Source organism: Triturus cristatus, chromosome 9 (assembly GCF_964204655.1).
Source record: "Triturus cristatus chromosome 9, aTriCri1.1, whole genome shotgun sequence".
In the NCBI taxonomy this organism is placed as follows: Eukaryota; Metazoa; Chordata; class Amphibia; order Caudata; family Salamandridae; genus Triturus; species Triturus cristatus.
Window position 1 is genome coordinate 183,878,356 of NC_140592.1, and position 27,094 is coordinate 183,905,449.

General features: G+C 43.3%; 1 protein-coding gene across 1 annotated transcript in view; it reads right to left on the bottom strand.

Moving 5' to 3' along the window:
• Positions 1 to 26,030, bottom strand: part of LOC146797603 (uncharacterized) — a 327,128-nt gene extending 301,098 nt beyond the window's left edge. Inside the window, exon 1 of the mRNA XM_085624705.1 lies at positions 25,785 to 26,030. Within this exon, the coding sequence (XP_085480831.1) occupies positions 25,785 to 25,922 (138 nt within the window). The 5' untranslated portion in view covers positions 25,923 to 26,030. The remainder of the gene's footprint in view (positions 1 to 25,784) is intronic.
• Positions 26,031 to 27,094: the final 1,064 nt, after the last annotated feature.

Here is a 27,094-nt window from a genome sequence, read left to right on the forward strand (position 1 = left end):
TTAGACTAAGGCCCCCAGGTGGGTCACGTCCCGGTGGCAAGTAGGCATATTTAATAAAAAGGAAGGGTTTGCACGGGGCCCCCCACCTAAGGCACATCAGTGATTTTATATATATATATATATATATATATATATATATATATTACCTACTGGCGGTCGCCAGTAGGTAGTTATAGTTAGGACCCTGTTTCCATAGGAAATCCGCAACATTCTATTTGGAATAGCTTTGGCGCCGGTCGACGAATCCTCGTGAAATTTTCAAAATAGGTGGGGCGCTACGCTCCGCTCCTACCCTGAAAGTCTCGGGGGGATTCGTCAAGCAGGGGCCGAGAAAAAAGGGGGGTCCCAAAACGCGTTTTCCCCATGCATTTTTCCATAGGACCTTTAGACACAGCTACAGCCCGAACGGCTGAACAGAATTACTTGAAATTTGGCAGAGAGGTAGCCATAAGGTCAAGGAAGTGCCTTTTGCAGGTCTGGTGTAAATCTGTTCAGTATTTCCTGAGAAAATAGCATTTAAAAGCATATATATATGTGGGCGGAGCTTAACCACACATCTCATCCTGAGATCTGATTGGCTGTCAGCACTTCATCCAAGAAGTGTTGGCAGCCATCTTGGGACCAATATACATGATAGCACCTCATTAAAAAGCATTGCAGTTAATAGAAGGTTTTAAGACTTTAGTTACATTATACATCATTTGTTGATGGTACCATACTCATTTTAGGAATTGTGGTATGCTCTAAGGTGATTTCACCATGTGAAAAAGCCTTCTGCTGGGATATCATGATTGAGAGAAAAATATTTTCTCATGCTTTTACCACAGAGGTTTGGAAGGTGATCTATAGGCTAAACTGAGAGCTTATTTTCAGTAAATTCACATTATCTTTCTCAGTCATGTGAGAATGAAGTCTGACATTCCCAGTAAAACATGTACATCCAACAAGGGCAGAGACTGTCAGTTGATTCCTTTGTGTTCTACTGCAGCTTCCCAGAGTGTTCCAAAGAACTACTAGAGCGCTAACAGTCCTACTTATGATAAACGTATGGCACACCTGAAGCCATCTTGCTTGGATTAAAGTGGTAACTCTTAAAACATTTAATTTAAAAAGGAACAAAATGAGGGGGTTCATTTTTCCATAAAAAGTATGATTAGTGCTGCAGAAAGAAAAATTAGGGCACATTTTGAGTGACTTCTCAAATCCTCTTCTATTTCATTAAAAAATTCTGACATGCAGACTGAAACATGCACTTTCAATACCAGCAGCAGTTTTCCCTGGTGAGCAGTAGCTTTACTACAGTGATCTAATGAGCAAAAAGAGTGCTAACATTCTGAATTTATGGCAAATGTGTGACTCATCTGAATGCCTTCTTGATGGAATCAAAGTAAAAAACTGAAAGTATTTCCTACTGAGGTGACTGCAGTAAATGAGGAAATTAGGAAACTTCATAACAAATAAGTCTCCCAAGATGGCCACCAGAGACAAAAGAGCCCAAATGTAGCCCAAATATCACCCAGATGTAGCCCAAGTATAGCCCAAAGACAGAATGTCCCAGAATGTTCTTAAAAACAACTAGAGCGCTTACTGTCTTCATTATGACAAAAGTATGGCACACCGGAAGCCATTTTGATTGGAATAAACTGGTAACACTTAAAACATTTAATTTAAAAAGGAACACAATGAGGAGGTTCATTTTGCCATAGAAATTATGATTAATGCTGAAGAAAGAAAATGAGGGCACATTTTGAGTGACTTCTCAAATCCTCTTCTATTTCATTAAAAAATTCTGACATGCAGACTGAAACATGCACTTTTAATACCAGGAGCAGACTTCCATGGTGCAGTAGTTTTACTACAGTGATCTAATGAGCAACTAGAGTGCTAACATTCAGAATTTATGGCAAATGTGTGACATATCTGAATACCTTCATGATGGAATCAAAGTAAAAAACTGAAAGCATTTCCTACTGAGGAGACTGCAGTACATGAGGAAATTAGGAAACTTCATAACAAATAAATCTCCCAAGATGGCCACCGGAGACAAAAGAGCCCAAATGTAGCCCAAAATCACCCAGATGTAGCCCAAATATAGCCCAATGACAGAAGTGTGCAAAACACTTATTATTTTGTGTTTTTGCAGTGTTATATAGTGCAGACTTGTCAGGTATTGGAGTGCTTTACATGAGCATTGGTTACATCACACAAGAACAAATTCATTTTGGTTGTAGACATGGGGAGACTAAGTGATTTGACCAGAATCACAGAATGTCGAGCTGAAGCAGAAACTTCAACCTGGTTCCCCAGTTGCAAAGTCTGCAGTTCTGGAAGTAACACCACATCCTCTCCCCTAAGTGCAACATTTAATCAAGTGGTCAACTGGATAAAAAAACATAAAGATAACAAATAATTTAAAAGTGCTTTGTCGCTATTTGAAAACTCAGAAAATGTGTCCCTATTTCAGTCTTTTAGAGCACTAACCATAATTTTGATGCCAATAAGACCCTCTCATATATGTAATTTCTAAAGGAAATGCTCTAGGTATTACAGTTTTGATTACATCAAGATGATGTCAGGCGTTCCACACTTTTGTAATAAATATAGAATGTTAGCAATCTAGTTGTTCATTAGGATACTGTTGAGAGGCAGAGGCCAGGGGCACGGACTCTGAAAATTGAAGGCAGGTAGGAGGGTGCAAAGGCAACAATTTAACCACACTGAGCAGGCAGGAAGGGCCGTGGAAGCACAACAGACTATGGAGGGCAGTGGAAAGGGGGGCAGGGGCAACAAACCAACAATACAGGACTTGCAAGAGAGGCTGTTGGAGGGAAGATCTATTACGGGTCAAGGAAGCTAGGGGCGGTCCCCAGATCCCTGGGAGCCACCACAGAACTGAGCAGGAGAGTGAGTCAGGGACAAAAGGGGCACCTTAATTTGAGCCGGGGTGCCTAGGAACGTTTGCTCCAAAAATGAAGAAAACAGACATATGAGACATGGAATTGGAGGCAGAATACAATGGCAGTTTAATGAGAAGATGCAACTTCAAAGAAAGCGCAGAATAGAGACATAAAGTACAAAATACAGAATCCAGATAATCATACAGCTGTCATAATATTCTCTGTATCTCAATTAATGTACTGACAGAGAGAGAGAGAAAACACATCTATAAATGCATCATGAGAAACAAGTTACACCAAGGAAAATGTTACCTAGGAACACTCACGTTTACTCTTAGAGCAAGCATTCCTGCAATTACAATACAAAGGGCCTCATGTAGGTAGCCAAATACCGGTCGGTAACGGCCGATTTTCGGTAAATATGCCGTTACCGACCGGTATTCAGACAAGTGAGATGTAGGAGTCCAAAAATCAAATTTCGGTAATTATGAGGCGGTAAATACCGATTCATATTTACCGAATACATAATTAACGAATCGGTAAATATGAAGTGGTAAATATGAAGTGGTAAAAATTAAAATGACATGTAGGAGCACTCGGTAATTAAGAAATCCAAGAAAATCGGTATATAAGAGTCGGTAATTAACACGGATTGAAAGCAGGTGGTAACCATCAACAGTGCAGATAAGCAATCCCAAAATGCAACTGCGTGGACAACATGCCCGCCATGTACGTCATTGCAAGGCGCCTACATCTACAGGCAGCAGGACTGAGTGTTTGGCGACGGGAGGAACGCATCTACAGACAGCGCATCACACTATTCCAGCTGACTGATGCAGAGATACATGACAGGTACAGGCTACACCCCGAAACCATCATGGACTCAATCAGGAACTCCACCCACTCCACCAATGTGAATACCGAATTGAATGAATTTGGGAATGGTCCTGTGGGTGGCAGAACCAAAAGGTGGGCGTATGCTATTTACAACGAAGTCTGCAAGTTGTCGCACAGTGAGGCGGCTTCCAGTTTGAGAGCTACTGACCAAGCAAACATGGAGAAGGCCTTAGCCGTTATATATAATAGCTCCAGCACTCTCACTTCTAGGATTCATACATGAGACAATAGGCACATGCAAGTACACGGCGCATGCAATGTACAAGCCCCGATTGTGGCGTGCATCCTACGAGGTATCCCAGTGCCTGTGATTACACCTTCTTCCACTCTGCTTGCAAACGGTATTTATTTCTTTTTGATTGACGAAGCGTGCTGCGGGATGTGATTGTGAATCCCGTACATAACTGTCTCGCATGAAGTTGTCTGCTGCAATACAGTTCTTTTTCCACCCCCGCATGTGCGGCGGGATGTTTCCATCTGGCCTTCGATTACAACCTTGAAAGCAGGGTGCAACAAGTTGAGCTGAATAGAGCGCCATTGTCCCACAAAGAGGTGCCTTTGACTCCCTCCCGTGAAAAATTTGTCCTTCACGTTGCTAAAACGCGCACTGATGTACAGGCGCCTCTGAATACTGACCTCCCCCTGCATTTCGGCTCTGTGATCCAAACTATAATCAATGCCTCGTCCACCACCGGCCTGGCTCATTTTTTTAAACATGTGGGCTCGGGTCTCGTGACCTCTTTCCAAACTATTTTTGGTGTAAGTCCGGCATTTGTACATTCACTTTTCTCGTGCATCTTTGGAGGTGTCCCGCTGCTTCTGGCGCTAGTGGCAGGTGTGCTGCTTTTCCTTTTCATACTCCGGAATGGCTGCTCCTTCTGTGCCACACGAGCACCTGTCCCGTCTGCATCTTCTTCGTGATAGGATGCTTGACTTCTATGGTACTTTGCCATTGGCGACTTTGAGCCTGGCTTATGGATTATCCTTCAGGTATTCCTACTTCACCTGCGTACAACCTGTATTGCACTGCCTGGATTGTCCCTTTGAATGGCCTCTGGATTTGTGCTTGACCAACATGGTGTCTCCGGTGCCGGATTTCGATCGACTGATGAGGCCCTTGGTGTCTCACGAGTTGGCCTGTTCTGGTGTCCGGATCATGGCGTGTGGTGCGGCGCATGGTATCCTGGGTAATTGGGACATCTCAGCGGCAGCCTACGACTTCTTGTCCATGAGCTATTTGGAGGAACATTCCGGGTGCCCTCTGATTGTGCTAGAGGCTCCGTTGGTTGGAGAACACGTATGTTCCTTTTCTTTACTTAATTGGATGGCTGAGACTTTTAGTGGCCCTGAAAACGATTTTTTGTTGGAAGCCGTGGCCACATATGCTGCCTATACATTCATGGATTAACTGGATTGTCGTCCATTGCGCCTGTGCTACTGGACAGCACCCTGGCGCAACATTCATTTCTTTCATTTGTCGTTTTACTCTTCCTGATGGTCTGCTTGGGTTTTTTACTATACTTGCATTGTGTTTTTAGGTATTTCATGCTGCAATTAATTGGACTTACAGACTTTGGCGCTGCATTGGTTACGCCTTGTTCTGCTCTGACGAAAATGAACTCTGCGTTCTCTCTTTTCTTGTCTATTACATATTGCTTCGCTGAAGGGGGCGTGTAGTGAGTTCTCCCTGAATACGTACATACATTGTTCAGTTAGCATAACCACGTTGAATGTTATGTAGCCATCTTTTTGTCTTTGCACACGACACTGCGTTTACATGGTCTGTCTTGAATAAACTGCTGACTCGAGACTTCCTTCAGACGAGTGCATTCTGTTGTTCCCATCCACAGCTCTGCGCTGCGACCTTGGTCTGTACATGCTGTGACACACAGTCTGGATTTTTACACAATGCATGTTTTCCACTCTAGGTTGTTCGACCCACTATTTAGCCATGACACACGCGCAGCTGCACATACCTGATAGTTGGTGCTTTTCATATCACAGACATCATGTTTATTGTTCAGACCGAAGACGAGCCTTCCTGCGAGTAGACTCCTGATGCTCCTGTGATGTGATTACACTGAGCTGATTTTTGAGGTATGGGGTCCCCTATTCCAGCCTGAGAGGCCTTCTATGATAACATGATTCTGATATTGGCTACTTAGTGAAGGGAAGGTGGTAGTATCCTCGGTATTTTCAGAATCGGTAAATACCACCTCGGTATTTACCGATTCGGTATTTTCCGATTCGTATTTACCGAATGTTACCGATTCGGTAACTGTTACCGAATTGTTTGCTACATATAACTTACCGATTCTAATTTACCGATTCGGTACGGCTCGGTATTTAAGAACCGGTAAAATTTATTTACCTACATGAGGCCCAAAATCTTTTAAATGCAAAAGTAAAGAGAACAATGGTTAAACATAACATGACATTTCATATAGGTAAAATAGAATAAGATACTTCAAGCAAAGCAGAGCAAGACATTTTAAGCAAAGGAAGACAAGAGCTCCCAGCTCTTGGGGAAAACCTGCACTGCCTGTTAACCTACATACAGACGGCGAGGTAGTCCGTCGATATCTGTGGGTGCTCCCTTTTTATATCATTTTGTGGGCTCCTTTGCACGCTACATCTACCTACGTATGCTACCCAAAAGCTTCGTCTGCAGATTTTACCAGATATTTCGTCATTTACCCACTTAATGCTGACAATGGACTGGGTGAAAAGGTCAGTCTCTCAGGCCAATCGCTTATCGTAAGTTCCATAGAGCAAGCAGAAAATAATGGGTATTGTACGGGAATTCAATATATTCATGTATAAAATCTCCTCAGTTCTCCTAACTTGACGCTCTGCGGTTGCCACTTCCTTAAAAGCGGGAAACCTGCCCAGGAAGCAAATACCAGTCCAGGATGCAGCCTACTGTATGTCGACAGCTTCAGGGGGATGTTGAACTTTGATACCGAGCACGGAGCACTCGGGTAGGGTGGGGGCTACTAGTTCGGATCAGAAGGCCTCGCAGACCTGCCTTCAGACTGCTATACACTAAAATTGCAGAGCTATGGTCAATTTAGCAAAGAGGCCTACATATTGAACAGAAGGGCCTACACAGGGCTTTTATGCTGGCTGAGTGGTAAGGATGTCTCAGGATAATTATATAGCAACACAGGACCCGCTGGTCAATTTAATACGGCCTACAAATGCAGCTGGCAGGGCAAGGACAAGGGTCTCATACTTCAGGTGTGGACAGAACGGGCCAGGGGCCCCCTGTGATACAAAATCTACCCTCCTTCAAGGCTGTGGCAATGTAATAGACCATTGTGGGCAGAAGGAAGAGGCAATGGTAGTACAACCATACATGCCAACAGACCCGATTCAGCCAGGAAACGTCCAATGTTTTTAAGCTCAAATGGGCTTTATTTGATCTGTCTCCTGTCTACAATATCCTCTTTTTCAATGTAACCTAAAGGGGAAAATCAATACCCCAGTTTTTTTTCAAAATCTCCCTCTTACCAAGTTCAAAATGTTCGCAAGTATGGTACATTGGATCATGGAAGGAAATGGGATAGGGACATGGACTTGGATAACAGAGGACAGGAGGGACATGGAGAGGTGCACCAAACTGACCCTGCAGGGCAGGCATCAGGGTTTGCAGCAGCACAATACACCACACAGGGCATGCAGGACGGGAGTGCAGCACAACAATCCATAGAAAGCAAGAGGGAGGGGACAGGACCATGCACATGGACAACAGAGAACAGAGGGGCAAGAGGCAATGGTAGCTAGCTGACCATAATGGACAGACAGGAGAGAAAGCTGCAGCATAACAGACCATAAAGGGCAGGAGGGACGGATCAGGGGCATTACAATGGAACAGACAAGCCAGGAGGGAGGGAGTAGGGCTGGGGGCAAGGGGGCAGGGCAGGAGCAGCAAGATAGCCATGGAGGTCAGGCAGGATGGGCACTAGAAGCAAGACACACCATGAAGAGCAACAGTGAGACTGTGATGGCATACACACAGACCATGGAGGGAAGGTGGGAGGGGGTCAGGGGCAGCTAACTGACCACACAGGGAAGGTGGGAGGGGCCATGGCAGCACAGAAGACCATGCATGGCAAGTGGGAGAGTTAGTGGCAGCACAATGGCTATGATGGGCAAGAAGGAGGGTGGAGGGGCATGCACAAAGGACGATGGAGGATAGAAGGGAGGGTCAGGACCTGTGCACAGACAAGAAAGTTCAGGGGAAGGGACCTCACAACAGACCACACGGGGCAGGCAGGAGGAGCAGTTGCATCACAACAGACCAGGGAGGGCAGAAGGGTGTGGCAGTACAATGGACCATGTAGGACAGGAGGAAGAGGATAGGGGCATGGCATGTGGACAGGCAGGGTGGAGGTGGCAGGGACAGGTTACAGTCATCTGACAATGCTAGGCAGGTGGGAGGGGAGTGGCAGCTCAACAGAACACTCAGAGTAGATAGGAGTGGCAGGTCCATGGGACATGGTGGGCAAAAAGGATGGAGCAGGGGCATGCACAAAGACATCGGAGGGCAGGGGGAAGGAGAATAGGGGCAGCAAGCTAAGCACAGAGTTTAAGCAGGAGGTCAATGATGGGGCATAGAATTGGGCAATGGAGGGCAGGAGGAGTGGACTGGTACATCATACTAAATTGAGGGCAGTGGCAGCACATCAGACCATGCATGGCAGGAGGGAGGAGGCTAGTCCATGGATTCACACAACAGAGGATAGGGAGGAAGGGGATGGGGCAGCAAGCTAACTGTTCAGAGAAGGCGGGTATTAGGAACTTTATTGTTTTTAAAACATTGTGTCTGTGCGAACTACTTAAAATATGAACAAGTATGCAGCATAATCTCACTTTTATTCAGGAAGAAGAGGACGTTTGTGACTGTGACTCCGGGCTCACTTGGCAGAAACACCCCCTGACCCTCCACCCCCTATCGCAAAATGTAATGCCCGTGAAAAGGGTAAGTGAACACAGTGTTATATAGAACATAGTCCTGAGAGCACGATTGAAAATGAAAACTAGATATAGTGTATGGTATAAACTATGCACCAAAAAGTGTGATATAAGATGAACCGGGCGTGAAATATAATATGCAATACATTGTGCGCAATGACAGATTCATTGGAGAGCGCGAGATAGAACAGGCACTAGCGCGTGCTATGCGATATGCGCCTTGGAGTGTAATATGCACAGGGCAGTGTTGTGTAACCTAACTAGTCTCTAAAGTTGTAATATAAAATATGTGCTGGGGAGTGTAACGTTGCATATGCACTGTGACAAAGATATGGATCCCAGATTGTAATATGTATGGCATAGCACTGTGCGTTATAACATAGGCATCGAGAAAGGCATGTTAGATGGGGCAATATAACCCGTGCGAAGACAAGTGTGGCATGACATATTCACGGGGTGGTGTTACAGTGCACATGGGCTAGAGAGTGTCATAGCATATGCACTAGCTAGTGGAAAACAACACAGAGGTGTGTGGCACTCGGCAGGCAATGGTGGGTGTAACACAGCATTGGGCTCTGTCAGGAGCACGCTGTGACTCTCAAGTGATGTTCGGCCCCTTTCCAGAGAGTAAAATAAAAAGTATTACACATCCGGCAGTGGATGTGTGTTTTATTAACCGTGAGGGGGGTTTCTTGCATAGTTTTGGTCGAATTTTTGTCGAATCCCCTTTGAATGGCTTGGTGTGCATGTGTATTAAATGTGCCCGTCAATAGCTACCCATGTTTGTATAAATAAACGACAAGGGTGTCTACCAGGATTAGGCCCGGTAGGGCATCAGACATGTCAGAGCTTCACTAGTGGTGTAAATACATTCCACGTGGATTCATTGCATGCATAGTCGCCTTTTAATGAATATCACGCAAATCGTCATGGTGATAGGTACGTACGGTTTGTCCAGCATGTCCTAGGTGTGTCTATAAATATATATTTTTTAAAAATAATAAAAAACAGTGGCCGGCCCTGGGGATTGGGGTCAAAAAAATATAATTAGGAGACTGGCCCTGGGGGATGGGGTCATCAGGGCCAATAAATTAGAATAAGAAGGGGAACCAAACAGCCCCCCTTCTTAAAAAACTAAAATAAATAAAAGACTGGCATCGTGCCGGAGGCCATGCCCCCTCCGTGCAGCACTCTGCAAACGCGCCCCCAACAGGCATCTCCAGTATGCGCCAGGGAGCTGCGCTGCAGCCAGGTGTTCTGAGGCCAAGCCCCTTTTTACACCTCTCTGCAACGCAGCTCTGTGGCGCTTACTGGAGGTACCTAGTGGTCTAGTTTGACCCTAGGGACCCTTAGGATTCAAGGGGACTTAATCTCTCAACTTAGAACCGCCACAGGGCGCGTTTACACAGTGGTGAAGGGAGGGGACGGGGCCTGAGGTGACGTGTGCAAACACGCACTATGGCACGTTTTAAATTGGGGATATAATTTCCCTTCAATACTGAGGGCCCCTGGGGGCTAACTAGCCCACCAAGTGCTTCCAGTAAGCGCCACTGAGCTGCATTGCAGAGAGGTGGTCCAGGCCGTGCCACTTTTTACACCTCTCTGCAACGCAGCTCTGTGGCACTTACTGGAGGTACCTAGTGGGCTAGTTGGACCCTAGGGACCCTCAGGATTCAAATGAACTTAATCTCCCAACTAAAAATGGACACAGGGCGTGTTTACACAGTGGTGAAGGGAGGGGACGGGGCCTGAGTTAACGTGTGCAAAAACGCCCTGTGGCCTGTTTTAAGAGGTATTTTTAATCCCCATGCCCTATTATATACTAGGGGCTTACAGAGGAGGTCATGCTAATCACAGGGGGACCCCAACGCATAATGTTCCCTAGTGTATGTAGGTGTTTTCACTGTATTCTAAGTGTCTTTTAACATAGCACTGGCTCTAGGACTGGTTAGTCAGACTCAGTTACCACCAGTATCCGTCTGAAAAAGTTGAGGGTACAGGATGATTTTGCAACAAGGCTTCTTTCTGCTCTTCTTTTTGTTCTTTCTGCACATTATCCTTCTTCCTGCACTTATCTTCGTATTTGAGGACTTCTGTTGCTTCTTTCTGAACTTCTTTTGTTTCTTTCTGTGCATTTTTTCTTCTTTCTTCACATGTCCTTTCTCTGTAGGCATAGTTAGAAATTAGCATTTAAAAAACCTTTGAAATTCACAGAAAAAACCATAGGTTTCAGGCACGTTATAGTTAGGAATTAGCATTTAAAAAACCTCAGAAATTCACTAAAAAAACCATAGGTTTCAGGGGTGTTATAGTTAGCTGGACTTTTCACTTGTACAAAACCATTGAAATTCCCCCGTTATAGTTAGTTCAGCTAACTATAACTCGCGCGCCCGCAATGCACTGCTGATGACGTCACATATTACATCACTCATGACATGGTCAGTGACATCACTCATGACATCACTGATGACATCTCAAATGACATCACTGATGACATCACTGATGACATCATCCTTGTGATAGAGTGGCAGACCTCCTCTCACCCTAATATAACCTTTGATACACACAGTCAAAAATAGAGACTAAAATTTTCAAAACAATGGACATACCAATACCAGTTACAACAACCTCTTCAGTAATTCTAAGATCCACATACACATCCACTCATTCACCAACAGTCCTATACAGTCACTCATACATGTACTCACTCATCATATGTACTCATACACCTATACATCCTGTTACACAATGCCCCTCATCCATAGAGTTACTCACACACATAGTCACTCATGCTAATAAAGAATCAAACATACATTTACTTGCATATACAGTTATACACACACCACCATACTTACTTCTATGGAAACTTACACATACTTAGTCTTTTAAACAATCACTTATAGAAACACATACTTATTCATACAGGAACTCTTTCAATCTCTCACTCTCACATATACTCACATATATACACCAATAGTCACATATACTAGTTTAAAACATATGTAGTTACTCATAAAGACATTATTGAGACAGTCATTCACTCACTAACACACCCATACACACACTCATCCACCCATACAGTCCTGCACACATGCTGTGTTCAACACATACAAACAGTGAGTCACTCATTCATGCACCTATGCACTACGTAATACCCCCCACCGAACCATGCAGACACTCAGACTGATACTCAAAAAACCAACTAATAACCTATATAGACACCCATGTAGCTACTCACCAACCCATGCAGCCACTTATACACAAAGTGAGAGACTGATACAGATATTTACATATTTAAACATTACTCACTAAGCCATGTATTCACTATGATACACTTAATCAGTCAGTTACACAATCAATTTTTCAAAAACAAATCATCCATTTAGACACTTATATACCCATTTATTCTTCCATCGACCTTGAGATATACATATATAAAACATATTTAATTTTCAGAAAAACACACATTCACTGGATGATGTCATCAGTGATGTCATCAGTGATGTCATTTGAGATGTCATCAGTGATGTCATGAGTGATGTCACTGACCATGTCATGAGTGATGTAATATGTGACGTCATCAGCAGTGCATTGCGGGCGCGCGAGTTATAGTTAGCTGAACTAACTATAACGGGGGAATTTCAATGGTTTTGTACAAGTGAAAAGTCCAGCTAACTATAACACCCCTGAAACCTATGGTTTTTTCAGTGAATTTCTGAGGTTTTTTAAATGCTAATTCCTAACTATAACGTGCCTGAAACCTATGGTTTTTTCTGTGAATATATATATATATATTATCTACTGGCAGTCGCCAGTAGATAGTTATAGTTAGGACCGTGTTTCCATAGGAAATCCGCAACATTCTATTTGGAATAACTTTGGCGCCGATTGACGAATCCTCGCGAAATTCTCAAAATAGGTGGGCGCTCCGCTCCGCTCCTACCCTGAAAGTCTCGGGGGGATTCGTCAAGCGGGGGCTGAGAAAAAGGGGGGGTCCCAAAACGCGTTTTCCCCATGCATTTTTCCATAGGACCTTTAGTCCGAGCTACAGCCCGAACGGCTGAACAGAATTACTTGAAATTTGGCAGAGAGGTAGCCCTCAGGTCAGGGATGTGCCTTTTGAATGTCTCGTGTAAATCTGTTCAGTATTTCCTGAGAAAATAGCATTTAAATCAATATATATATCTATGGGCGCGCTCCGAGCTCGTACCGTAAGCTTACCGTACGCGTACGCCGCCGTGCACGAGCGCGATTCTGATTGGTTGTTAGATCTCAGTAAACATTCGAATCGGTCGAAACCAGGAAGTGTCGGCCGCCATTTTGTCTCTCGCAGTCTGAGGGGGTGAAAAACAAAGGTGGATAACGTGAAAAGGGGGTAGGGTGGACAGTTCCTGACCCCCTAGCCTTTGTCAGGGGGTCCCAGAAGGACCCCCAAGGGCAAAAATTAATGTAACTTTTTTTTCGAAAAATCGGCGAATGCGCGTAGCGTACGCGCACGGCGTAAACGGAGAAATTCCGCGAGGAAAAATTCCACGAACTTCGCGTAACTATTCCGCGATTACGCGTACCGTGTGCGCACGGCAAAAAAGCGCGTAGCGTCAGCATACCGTACACGCACGGAAAAAAATGTATAAAAAAAAAATTACCATTCCATAATGCAGGATATAGTACAGATATTATTTTATACATAGGTTTACCAAAAATCTCCAAAAAAAAATTGCATTTAAAAAACCGTACAAATTCACTGAAAAAACCATAGGTTTCACACACGTTATAGTTAGGAATTAGCATTTAAAAAACCTTGCAAATTCACTGAAAAAACTATAGGTTTCACACATGTTATAGTTAGCTGGACATTTCACTCGTAAAAAACCAATGAAATTCCCCCGTTATAGTTAGTGCAGGCAACTATAACTCACGCGACCGCAATCCTCTGTTGATGCTAATACTGTATCTTTAGCTATACATATATTACAAATATTTATTTTTCATAAAGACACATATGTCATCAGTGATGTAATATTTGACATCATCAGCAGAGGATTGCGGTCGCGTGAGTTATAGTTGCCTGCACTAACTATAACGGGGGAATTTCATTGGTTTTTTACGAGTGAAATGTCCAGCTAACTATAACATGTGTGAAACCTATGGTTTTTTCAGTGAATATATATATATATATATTCACTGAAAAAACCATAGGTTTCACACACGTTATAGTTAGGAATTAGCATTTAAAAAACCTTGCAAATTCACTGAAAAAACCATAGGTTTCACACATGTTATAGTTAGCGGAAATTTTACTGATAAAAAACCAATGAAATTCCCCCGTTATAGTTAGTGCAGGCAACTATAACTCACGCGACCGCAATCCTCTGCTGATGCTAATACTGTATTTAGACACTTATTTGCCCATGTCTTCTTCCATACATTTTTAGCTATACATATATTACAAATATTTTTTTTTCATAAAGACACATATGTCATCAGCAGAAGATTGCGGTCGCGTGAGTTATAGTTGCCTGCACTAACTATAACGGGGGAATTTCATTGGTTTTTTATCAGTAAAATTTCCGCTAACTATAACATGTGTGAAACCTATGGTTTTTTCAGTGAATTTGCAAGGTTTTTTAAATGCTAATTCCTAACTATAACGTGTGTGAAACCTATGGTTTTTTCAGTGAATTTGTACGGTTTTTTAAATGCTAAGTTACTTTACGCCATTCGTGGCGTGCGCGCCCACTTAACGCAGTTCGTTCCGTGCGCGCACGGTGCGCTTCGCGCACCGTGCGCGCACAGTGAGCACCGCGCGCCCACTTTACGCAGTTAGTGCCGGGCACGCACGGTGGGCACGCGGTGCGATGACAAAGCAAGAAAGCACGTCAACAAATCTGTTTCTGCTTTCCTCCGTGACTATGGTATGGGTGCCATTTACCACAACAACTTGCGTTATGACATGCAAGACATTTATAGAGGAGATGGTGTGCACTTCAATGATGAAGGGAACAGAGTCTTCCTCTTGAACCTTAGACTCTGCATCGGTACTTACTTGTAGGTACCACTAAAAAATCATTTCATAAACACGGCTCTTTTTAGAGCCCCCTAATATCTAAACACTTAAATCTGATTTTCATTTTTTTTTTAATTTTTTTTCTACCGTACGCTTACCGTAAGCTTACCGTACGCGTACCCCGTGATTTTTTTTTAAATCAATAAATGTTTTTTTTGTACTTTTCTGTCCTTCTTTGACCCCCTTACAAATGTTAGGGGGTCTGTAACTCTCCTCATTGCCCCCTTTCCTTGTTTTCACTCTTTTTTTTCAGAGTGAAATACACAAAATGGCGGCCGCCGCTTCCTGGTTTCGGCCGATTCGAATGTTTACTAAGATCTAAGAGCCAATCAGAATCGCGCTCGCGCACGCCACCGTACGCTTACCGTAAGCGTACGGTAAGCGTACCGTAAGCGGGCTCAGATATATATATTGATTTAAAGGCTATTTTCTCAGAATCAACTGAACAGATTTACACCAAACCTTCCTTGACCTAGGGACTACCTCTCTGCCAAATTTTGAGTAATTCTGTTCAGCCGTTCGGGCTGTAGCTCGTTCTAAAGGTCCTATGGAAAAATGCATGGGAAAAACGCGTTTTGGGACCCCCCTTTTATCTCAGCCCCCGCTTGACGGATCCCCCCGAGACTTTCAGGGTAGGAGCGGAGCGTAGCGCCCCACCTATTTTGAGAAATTCGCGAGGATTCGTCGACCGGCGCCAAAGTTATTCAAAATAGAATGTTGAGGTTTTCCTATGGAAACGTGGTCCTAACTATAACTACCTACTGGCGACCGCCAGTAGGTAATATATATATATATATATATATACATATACAGGAGAAGAGGGAGAGGATACTGGGCAAAGAATCAGTAATCCCTGGTAACACCAACACTATCATTAACTTGACACCTGTGGAATTGTCCAATGATGAGAAAAGGATCCTCTCCTTGGGCCTATCATTTGCACCTGAGAATGACTTTGACTATGCAGCCACGCGTCTTGATCTGTACAAAGCAGTACGGAAGTTAAAGCTGAAAAAATCTTTTGCGCTTCAAAGCAATCGGCATATTACCAACGACAACTCACAGGATTCAGCGCTACAGGAGGCTATTCAAAATCTGTGGGACACTGAGGGAGCGGGTGGGAGTAATGAGGCTTACCATCAGACTGGTATTGATTCACAGGGGCCCATTACCCCATTCAGACCCAAGTCGACATACAATCCTATTATGCCACGAGACGCCCTGGATGTATTCAACGAAAATGTCATTGCAGGGATGAAAACGCTGCATATGGAAACGTGTAACAAACAACGCCGGTACAACCGACAAACACAGTCATACCATCAACTGATTTCTAAACTTAAAAGCGACAAGACGATTGTGGTCCGTCAAAGCGACAAAGGAGGCAATATTGTCTTATTAACAAAAGAACATTATGACCAAGAAGCCTTCAATCAACTCAACGACAGAGACTGTTATACCCGCACGACAGCGGCAGAGATACAGTCATCTAGTAATAACTTTAGGAACAAGTTGGCCTCGTGGAAGAGACACAAACTCTTATCTGAAAAGGAGTACAATTTCTTGAAAAATGAAAATCCTGTCATTCCCACCCTGTATTTTATTCCCAAAGTGCACAAGGATCCTAGCAAACCCCTGGGCAGACCTATCATCTCAGCCCGGGATGGTATGTATGAAAAAACATCACAATACATTGACTTTTTCTTACAGGATTTTGTGAAATCTTTGGATTCCTATGTGCAGGATACAGGTGACTTTTTGCGCAAGATCAACAAGATTGAGTGGAGGGATGAATATCTAATGCTGGCACTCGATGTGACGTCACTATACACAAGTATTAGTCACAAAGATGGCATACATGCCATCAAATACTTTCTTTCGCGCAAACCAATACACTTTGAGACTCATAATGAAATGTTGATTGAAATGCTTGAATTTTGCCTGCTCAACAACAACTTTATGTTTAATAGTTTACTATATCGTCAACTAAGGGGCGTAGCTATGGGGGCTAGCTTTTCCCCTAGCTATGCCTGCCTCCACATGGGATATTGGGAAGAGATGATTTTACACAGGGATCATGCTAAATATCTCAATGAAAAAGTGGTGATCTGGCTGCGCTTTATAGATGATCTTTTTGTTATTTGGGATGGTTCGTTGGAGGAGGCTCAGGATTTCATTAAGATTCTTAATGTTAATAATCTAAATCTCCATTTTACGGCAACATGCAGCCAAACCAGTGTCACATTTCTTGATACTGAGGTATACACACAGGCAGGCCAGCTTGAAACCAGATTGTTCCGTAAACTGACTGCAGGCAACTCGACCCTACACGCATCCAGTGCTCATCCGCCCCATCTTATTAGAAGCATACCATATGGGGAGATGCTACGCTTGAAACGAATATGCAGCGAAGCTAAGGAGCTTTAAGCAGCACAGTTGCATAGCAGCCAGAGGTTTAGGGAGAGAGGTTACTCAACTAGTGTAATTGATAGTGCCATTGCAAGATCCAATACACTTAACCGTAATGATCTGCTTAAGATCACTAGTAGTGCCACTGGTACTACCGTATCTCTGAATAACCAGGAGGGAAAGGACATTGGTTCGACTAATGCCTTTAGATTTATCATGGGATACAGCAAGCAGCATACTGAATTACGTAAAATCATCAACAGAAATTGGCCCACAATACGGAGTGACCCTATCATTGGCCAGTTGCTCCCACAACGGGCTCTAATCACCTACAGTAGGGCCCCCACCATGAGAGAAGCACTGGTTAACACCAATCCTGAAACTATCAATAAGACATCCTGGCTACAACTTAATAGTGGATTTTATAAGTGCAAGACCTGCAAAGCATGTATCCATGGCACTAACACCAAAACATACACAGATCCATTTAGCAACAAACAACATAAGATCAACAAGTTGCTTACGTGTAAAACGGAGTATGCAATCTATGTTCTTACCTGCCCATGTAACCTCAGTTATATAGGTAGTACTAAACTAGCAGTTCATAAGCGGGTCTTGCAACATTTACGAGCAATCTCCAACCAAGACAATACCTACCCCGTTGCTAGGCATTTCAAAGAAACCCATGGAAGTGACATTAAGGGGCTCAGTTACTTTGTCATTGATTCCATTGAACCTAGCAGAAGGGGTGGGGACCGTGAGACCAGATTACGCAGATTAGAAACACGCTACATACTGCAACTTAACACCAAGACACCATCAGGATTGAACATAACTGAAGATTTACACACGTGTTTGGGCTAAAATGACCTGGTCAACAGAGTATTTTTACATTCATTGTAGCCATTGGTTTTAATCGGTACGAGCAGTGGTATCTATTTGATGAAGATTATTTATGTTTTATCTATCCTTTTAGATTTTACCCTGTGTACTACAAGTGTATTTTTATGGAATTTGAATCAGATGTCCACTGGGCTGATTTTAGCTTTTTTTAGGTCATTTGTCTTAAATTATTTAATTGTTTTACCATACAATTATTTATTTAGTATTTTACTATTTATCTTGACAAATTAGTACTGTATTAGAAAAAAATATTTTTTGCGTATTTGCACATCTGTATTTTTCAAAACATTCCATTGAATACTCTGTATAGGTGGGTGTCCAAAACCCGACTGGTGGAGTGCACTCTATCAGTATGCTCCCTGTATATAACACCTACCGAATAATTTGTCCCATGATGTTCTTACCGCATGGTTACCATATTTGGACGCCAGCACGACATGAATATGCCCAATTTACGGTATACCGGTAACTGTACCCCATCTCCTGTTTACTGTACCTGATATCCTCTGGTCACTTGACTTTTAGTCTTTCAGTATTCTATCTTTTTAAGCACCTTTACATTTTACTTTTTTTGCACAGTGTTTACGTACTTCAGTCAAGGGGGAATAATATGCATACTTTGTGATCACAATGAGAATCCATACTAAATATGATGATTTTATCTATGTATTTTAATAGGTATGTAAGTTATAGGCTGTTTTATTCTCTGAATCATTGACGATTTTTTGACTACTACTGTCAGCAACATTACCTTGGTAAACTCAGGCATTTATGCTGCTACTACTTGTGAATCAACTTTAAATGGTATTATGTACATTGTTAACATATTTTCCTCTACCCTCTAATGTGGTGACATAGTGACCGACTTAATGGTTGTAGTCTTTTAATTTTTATCTGTCGTCTATGTCTATGAATTAACCCCCCCCCATGTGACCACCCCATGTGATGTTGTACGTATTCAGCACTAGCACTTTAAATTTGTGGCTCTGTGAGCGTCACGCTGTCATGTGAACAAGGCTCTGGGAGAGCCGAAACGTTATGGCCGTCGCTCTGGGTGAATAAAGAAAATAAGCACCTTAAATTGGTTCGTGTACCGACTTCTTTGGCGTCAGCAAGAGTTTTGAAGCTGTGGAGCAGGTTGATTTGATATATATATATTTATATATAAAAGCTTTTGGACTGGGCTCTGGGCAACTTTGTGGATGGATGTATTTGTGGCAGCCTCACCGCAGAGAATTGACGCCACCACGACATTTTCGGCTTGGGGCCTTCAACGGGAAAAGTTTTGCGTCGCATTGAGGGTGCAGCAGGGCAGGAACTTATATCATCAGCTTCCCCGTCCCAGAGGCCCAGTAGGATGTTATTTTTTTTATTGTTGCTTTATTCAACGGAACCCACTGGGGGAATACTTGCCTTAATTATCATGAACTACAGGTGCCAGCATGCCTTTATTCAGCCCATGTGAGGCCAATCAACTCAGCGCATGTGGTATAAAGTACCTGCGAGAAGCACCTCAGTTGATCTGCAATTTTTCTCTGATGAAGGACCATCATTGCTCTGAAACGCGTAAGGAAAGGAGAAGATATGCACTTTGGACTGGGGACGTTGGTTTCCAATAATAAATGATTTTACATCATTCTGCTGTGTGCGTCTTCTTGCCTCAGGGCCACTTTTTGGATGGATATATATATATTCCAAAGGTTACAGGGATGTTATATGTAGGCTCAGATTTCACGTGTACAAAACCAGTGAAATTCAGCAGTTATAGTTAGCTGAATCATGCCCCCTACAATGCACTGCTTAGGACTAGGACCTCACATATTGCATTACTCATGACATGGGCAGTGTGATTACTGGTGACATTACTGAGGACATCTAAAATGACATCACTGATGACATCATCTAGTGACTGTTAGTGTTTTTAAAAGGTTTATGTGTTAAAAATACAAACCAAGGTGTACTGGGGAATCAGTGAGTGTATGAGTGCCTATATGGATAATTCTGTGGATGTGTGACTGACTGTATAAGTGATTGATTAGGTGTCTCAGTGAATGCTTGAGTGAGTGACTAGTTGTGTGAATGCTTGTTATAAGTTTGTCAGTGGGTGTCTAAGTGGCTGTATGGGTGTGTGAGTGGGCACATTAATGGCTGTTTGATGGGTGATTGGTTGTCTGAGTTCATGTATGGTTGTCAGAGTGTCCATGTGGGTGGGTGAGAGGGTGTGCGACTGCCTGTATGGATGAGTGAGTGGGTGAGTCAGTGCCTGTATGGGTTAGAGAGTACATGTGTAAAGTGCTGTATGGGTAAGTGTGCGTATGGCTGTGTGGGTGAGTAAGTGGATGTATCAGTGGTATATGGGGGACTAACTAGGTATGTGAAAGGTACTATGAGTGCGTGATGGGGTATATGAGTGACTGTATGAGTGAGTGAGTGAATGTGAGAGTGGCTGTATGGGTGAGTGTGTGCTTGTGTCAGTGACTGTGTAGGTGAGTGAGTATGTGTTAGTATCTCTATGAGTAAGTGAGTGAGTGAGTGTGTGTATCTGTATAGGTGAGTAAGTGGCTGTGCGGGTGACTGTAACGGTGAGTGAGTAGGTGTGCGAGTAGCTCTATGGGTGACTCACTCAGTATGTGAGTGGCTGTCTGGGTATATGAGTGGATATGTCAGTGGCTGTATTAGTGACTGAGTGGGTGAATGAGTACCTGTATTGGTGAGTGAGTGGATGTGTGTGGCACTATGAATCAATAAGTGGGTTTGTAAGTACTGATATGGGTCTGTGAATGGGTTTGTGAATGGTTGTGAGGGAGCAGGAGTGGGTATATGAAAGGTTCTATGGGGGTGTGAGTGGATTGTCAGTGATTCTGTGGATGATGTAATCAGTGATGACATTTGAGATGTCATCAATGATGTCATCAGTGATGTCACTGACCATATCATCAGTGACGTAATATGTGAGGTCCTAAGCAGTGCATTGCAGGGGGTGCAAGTTAAAACTGCTGAATTTCACTGGTTTTCTATGAGTGTAATTTGAGCCCAACTATAACGTCCCTCTAACCTTTGTATTTTTCAGTACATTTCTTTAAGCTTTTTTAAATGCTAATTCCTAACTACAACGTCCCTGTAACCTTTGTTTTTTTCAGTGAATTTCTATGTTTTTTAAGTAGTAGTCACATTTGTAGAGTGTTGGAGATAGGGCGGGGTCTCTGAGCAGGTCTCAGGAATTCTGATGTATAGGACTTACAGGAGGTACCAGGAGGGCTTCTTAGCCTCCAAGGTCCTTCAGGAGTAAAGTGTACTTCACACATCAACCAGTCTTGTGCCACGAGGCGTGTTTGCAGAGTGGTGGAGAAAGACGGTGTGGCCTCCGAAGAATTAGCAATCCCGCAGTGTGGGACTTAGTGGAGGTAACAGGCGGGGTCGTTTCCCCCCAAGGACGTCCTGAGAAGTTGTCAGAGGCCATGCCCCCTTTCTCCACCACTCTGCAAACACGACTCCTGGTGCACTACTAGTTGGGGGTGAAGTCCCCTTGGATCTTGAGGGTCCTTGGGAGCCAACTACCCCTCCTGTTACCTCCAGTAAGTCCCACATAGTGGGATTGCTGAGAGGTTTTCGGTGGCCACGCCCCATTTCTCTACCACTCGGCAAACACGCCACCTGGCACACTACTAGTTGGGGGATGAAGTCCCCTTGGCTCTTGAGGGTCCTTGGGGCCATCTACCCCTCCTGTTACCTCCAGTAAGGCCCAGACAGCTGGATTGCTACAAGGTTGTTGGAGGCCATGCCCCTTTTCTCTACCACTCTGCAAACACGCCAAAATGGCGACCATATTACTATACTTTTGATTTAGGTCCTCAATGAAATGCTATCTATTGATTTGCCAGGCAAGTGCAAACTGATCTTTGAAAAAGACGTCAACCTAAACGCGTCCTGTTGAATCTCTGTGAATAAACAGAGTTTTCCTTCTCTCTGGAGTGCGGTTTCCTTCCTTGTGGAGTTTGCAGCAATCATAATCAAGAAGTCAGTTCCACGCTCACGTGTAACCAGCACCCGCCGGAGACTGTAGTGGCTTGTCAGTGGACAAAAGGAGCATCTCTCTCTCTCTCTTTCTCTCTCTCTCTCGCTCTCTCTCTCTCTTTCACTCTCTCTCTCTCTCTATATATATATATATATAGATAGATATATAGTAATATAGTAATATATATATATATATAGATATATATATATGTCTGCTTCACAATTCCCTCAGTTTGTCGAAGGAAATGAATTTCATCTGTTTCTGGGGCATTCGCCAATGGTGCGATGACTGTTCTAAAATGGCGCTTACAAACACAAATGTGTTGGTCGTAAAACACAGATTAACGATAAGACAATTTGAAAACTATTAAGAACTCTTGAAGACTCATGAGCGATATTCACATATAAAGAGCATGAACTGAAATGTTTTTATTAAGAAACGTATGACTTACAATGATTTCTATTTGTCTCTGTAGCATTTGCTATTGATGTGATAACCGCTCCAAAATGGCGCACGCAATACGGCGGTACGCCAGCCCTTGTCTGTTTTCATGATACTTACACGCTGCTTAAAAATGGCGCCTCGTATTGTACACTGTAAACATTGACGAAGGATTTTTTCCGAAACGCGTCTGTTTGGCTAAGAATAAATCACTGCTGTGAAAAGGTCCCGCGAGTGCTGTTTTTCCTTAAAAGCGGGATATATATATATATATATATATATATATATATATATATATATATATATATATATATATATATATATTTTTTAGACGGCTTCAAAGTGCTCTTTATTCTGTAGTTAGTTGTGTAATTTTCTTAAGTTACTCCAAACCATTTTGAAGGTACAAAAGTTGCCAACTCCTCACTTTCCTCTGCAGAACTGAACAGATATAAATGAACAATATATAACTAGTAGAAATATTCATTAGGGCATAGTGCAAGAAATACATGATCACACCACCAAAGCATAATAAACTACGAAAAAGTTATTGATCCGCAACCAAAGACACGAAATGCTACAAATGTCAGCCAATGATTTTTAAAGAGGTTGTAAGTTCACCAGATCCGCTTACCAATATTAACATATTGAGTGTAATAGCCATTTGTATCATAGGTAAAGGTCTATGGGTTGCCCTCTGCTGCTGTTTGTGTTTGAAACCTAATGCTCTACAATAATTGCTTCTCTGAAGGTAGAGGGAGCACCTCAACTCTCCTAGACTATTCATAAATTCTGCAGAGACGTGTCACTAAGATGAATAATAATCAACCAGTGGGTTTTTCTTTTCATTGATGATTCTGTTCTCTTATTTTGCCTCATGGCTTAATTAACCCAGCCTAAAAAGTTTTGTTGTCCCCCAGATTCTCTATTAGCTGCTCCTGTTCGGGAAGAAGTTACTAGGTATTCAATTTCTCGCGATTATTTTACCAACATGATTCGTGTGTATGCAACTTCTCCTATCAATTTTAGTAATATTGTGTGTTGGACCCAAGGCTTTAAGTGGACCAGGCCTTGCCCGTGCAGTGCACCGGCAGTTCTAAAAGGCAGGTGCCGAGACGGGTCCCTATGGGGCTCTCCATTTCTTCCCTCACCCTCAGGTTGGAAAATAAAATGTTAACTCTGCAGAGGTGCCACTGCTCAAAGACTTTGATGTAACTTCAAAGAGACTCATTTTAGTTCTTTCGCAGTCTCATCATTTCAGACCTTAAGCATTTTCAATTATATACAACAAAGCCATAGTCGTTGCTTGTATTCATCTTATAGAGCTAACAACAACTGACAAAGCAAATAGCCCTGGCTTGTTATAGTTGTAATGTTACTTGTATTATTTATCTGGATGCAATGACAAGCAGAAAAATACAAGTAGGGCGGCACACTATACGAAGCACAGATTTTTAGCTTACGTGTTTTTAAGCCACGCCCTAAATTTCATCGGCCACGCTCCTTTGAGAGACCCCTCCCCCCCCCCCCCCCCCCCGTTTTCTCATCCCACTTAAAGCCCTGGTGGAACCCCTGTGTTACCTATTTTGTATTTTCTAACTTCTTCACATTCATATTAAGAGAAATTTAAACATTTAGGGGCAGATTTATGTTGCCTGGCGCATCCCTGCAAATTAGCAAGGATGCGCCAGGAATGATGCGTCACGCAAGTTTACCCTTGCGCCACACATGATGCGCCGCATTTATAATGCGGCGCATCATGGCACAGGAATAAACAGATGCGTGACGCATCCAATGGCGTAAGGTTGGCGCAGTGCTTCAGTTGCGTCGCAAGCGCGACGCAACTCCAGCACTGTTCCAACCAACCCTATCCCTAACATGGTGCGTCAAGCCTTACGCCTGCTTCAAGCAGGCGCAGGGTTTTGGCGCATCAGCGTTGGGAAAGTGACTCAGTCAAATCTTATAGATTTGACTGAGTCACTTTTCAGGGGCGTTCCTGCGACGGAACGCCCCCCCCTATGTCGACACGCCCACATGAAACCTGACGCAGGTTTTACGTGGCGCAGGGCTTTACATCGTGACGCATCTCCATAGATGCGTCACGATGTAAATATGGCGCAACGTGGCGCAGGGTTTACACCGCCGCTGCGTCACAAAAGTGACGCAACGGCGGCGTAAAAGTGGCGCATCTCCGACATAGATCTGCCCCACCATGTTAATGGCTCTCTTTCCTCAATCCGAATTGGAGTTGGGAGGTTGGCATGACAAGAAGGCAAAGGGCTCCCTCATCACAAACTCTTGATTGGTGCACTTGTACTCGAAGTAGTTACTTTATGTTAACCTTATTCGCGGTGTTTCAGGCCAGGCTTTTCTACTGAACAACACATCCCGCCAGAATTTGATGTTTTCCTAGTATAGGGAGTAGCAAAAAAATGTATTTACATGGGTGGAATGCAGAGGGGTGCAAAATGATGCTCGCCCTTGCAGAATGTGAGGGGGACCCCTGAGTCGCTCATATCTCACAGATATTCAATGACCTTGCCCTGAAAAAAGGGCCTCATGAAGGGTTTGTGGGGCCCATGAAGGGGTAGGGCCTCCCTTGCATGCAGGGCCTGCAGGTTGAACGCACAGATATGAATGAAAGCCTGTCCCCCGCCGGCTATCTGTTGATGACGAGTTCAAGACAGCAAAGGACGTGTCTACTACGTAGGTCCATCCAGTCTCGGAATAAATATATTCAAAATACCTTCAATAGATGTGATCATAAGGTTCCACGCCTATGATAGTGCATATTCGCGGAAAAGACGTTTTCAGTTTGACGACAGTAGAGACCCGCACGAAAACACAAAAAAACTATATAAAACAGCATTTGAAACAAGATGAAATATAGCACATTTAACTGCACACCTTTGTTTCTCTTATATGCTTTAATACATAGTACATTCGTCTGATTATAACGGAATAACCCAATATGATTTAAAAAAAAAAAAAAAACTCCCAAGAACTTGTAAATTGCCTTTTTCTGCTGTCGTTCAATTACTTTCAATCCAGAACACAGCTCTGAAAGCATAAATATTCCAAATAAATCTGCTGAAATGACAAACCCGACCGCCTCACCGTGCGCTTCTATAAACTTACGATGCGTCAATCAATAGTTGGTATTTTTCTGCTTTCTTACCCTATAACAGAAAGGTAACTCCTGCAGCAGAAGCGTGGACAGTTCGGGTTTATTTAGTTTCAGGGCGTCGCCCTCCTTGGATGAGTACTTGTGGAACACGCCCAAGAGGTTGTAGACGGCGCACTCCACAGCTGCCATGGCCCGGACTTGGAAGCTGGGTCGCCTTACTCCGGAACAATGCGTTTTACTTCAGCGCTCGCGCATGGGGCACCCAGTGACGCCTTCAGTGGTGTGGCTCGCGCCCGCTCTCTCTCCTGACTCTACCAGTGCTGGAAATGTGAATCTTTATATACTCCGTATCTGCATAATCAGGGACCTGGGCCTGGCTTGTAATGCAGATGGCGTCTTGTTGTTGTCACCCTGACAGATCCCCACAGGACAGCACTTGTAAATATCCTATTCTAGCGGAAGCAGCTTCCATTCATGACCAACCGTATCGTGTTCCCTTTGTTTGGGCATCCATGGAAGACTAATTAGCATAGCTGGTGGGTCTGTGGCTAATATTGGCCTGTAGTTTGCATTTTATATAAATCAGGTTTAATTAGCAAAGATCACTTAATTATGAGATTAATGATCTGCGGTATCAAGTGTAGGATTTCTTCCATAGTAATATATACTATGTGAGCTACTCCCTGAAAACCGATGCCATTCAGTTCCTTATTTTCGGACTTGGCTGAAAAACAGCCTGTAGCAGAATGGACATTAGAATTGTTAAATTGTTGCACGAGGAAGCAAGTAAACACTGAGACTGAAATCATTTTTCTCGTGTATGAGTAACTTGTGATGCTTCCGGCAAAAACCTATGCCCTCATTTAAAGAAAGTCTGCATACGCATAGAAATAACTTTAATAGAGGAAAAATGTACACCGATGCAAATGAAGTGCTTGTGTCAAATGTCTAAAAATAGGATTGCATATGTTACACCTGCATTATTTTTGCACTGAAGAGTGGTGCCAATCTAGCGTAATATATGCCTGTGATACTAACACATAGAAGAGCCAAATGTAAGCCTACATTCAGCAGAAAAAAACAACAAAATGCCTAATAGTTCGTAGGGCTTTTTAGGGGTCAGAAATAACAGTCAGACCAACAACCGAGTGCACATGTTGAGATAGGATTAGAAGTTTTCCGCAGTGATCAATGTTCCTTTTGGCTTGCCTTGTGAAGGGTGTTCACAGAAGCTTCTAGGTTCTTGAATTGTGATGCCTTACTCATACTAAAGGTGATCTCTGGTCAAAGAAATGTTGGGCTTAGTGGTTTTAAGACTAAGGGGCTTATTACTATGGCAGAGAGACCGCCACCGCCAGCCG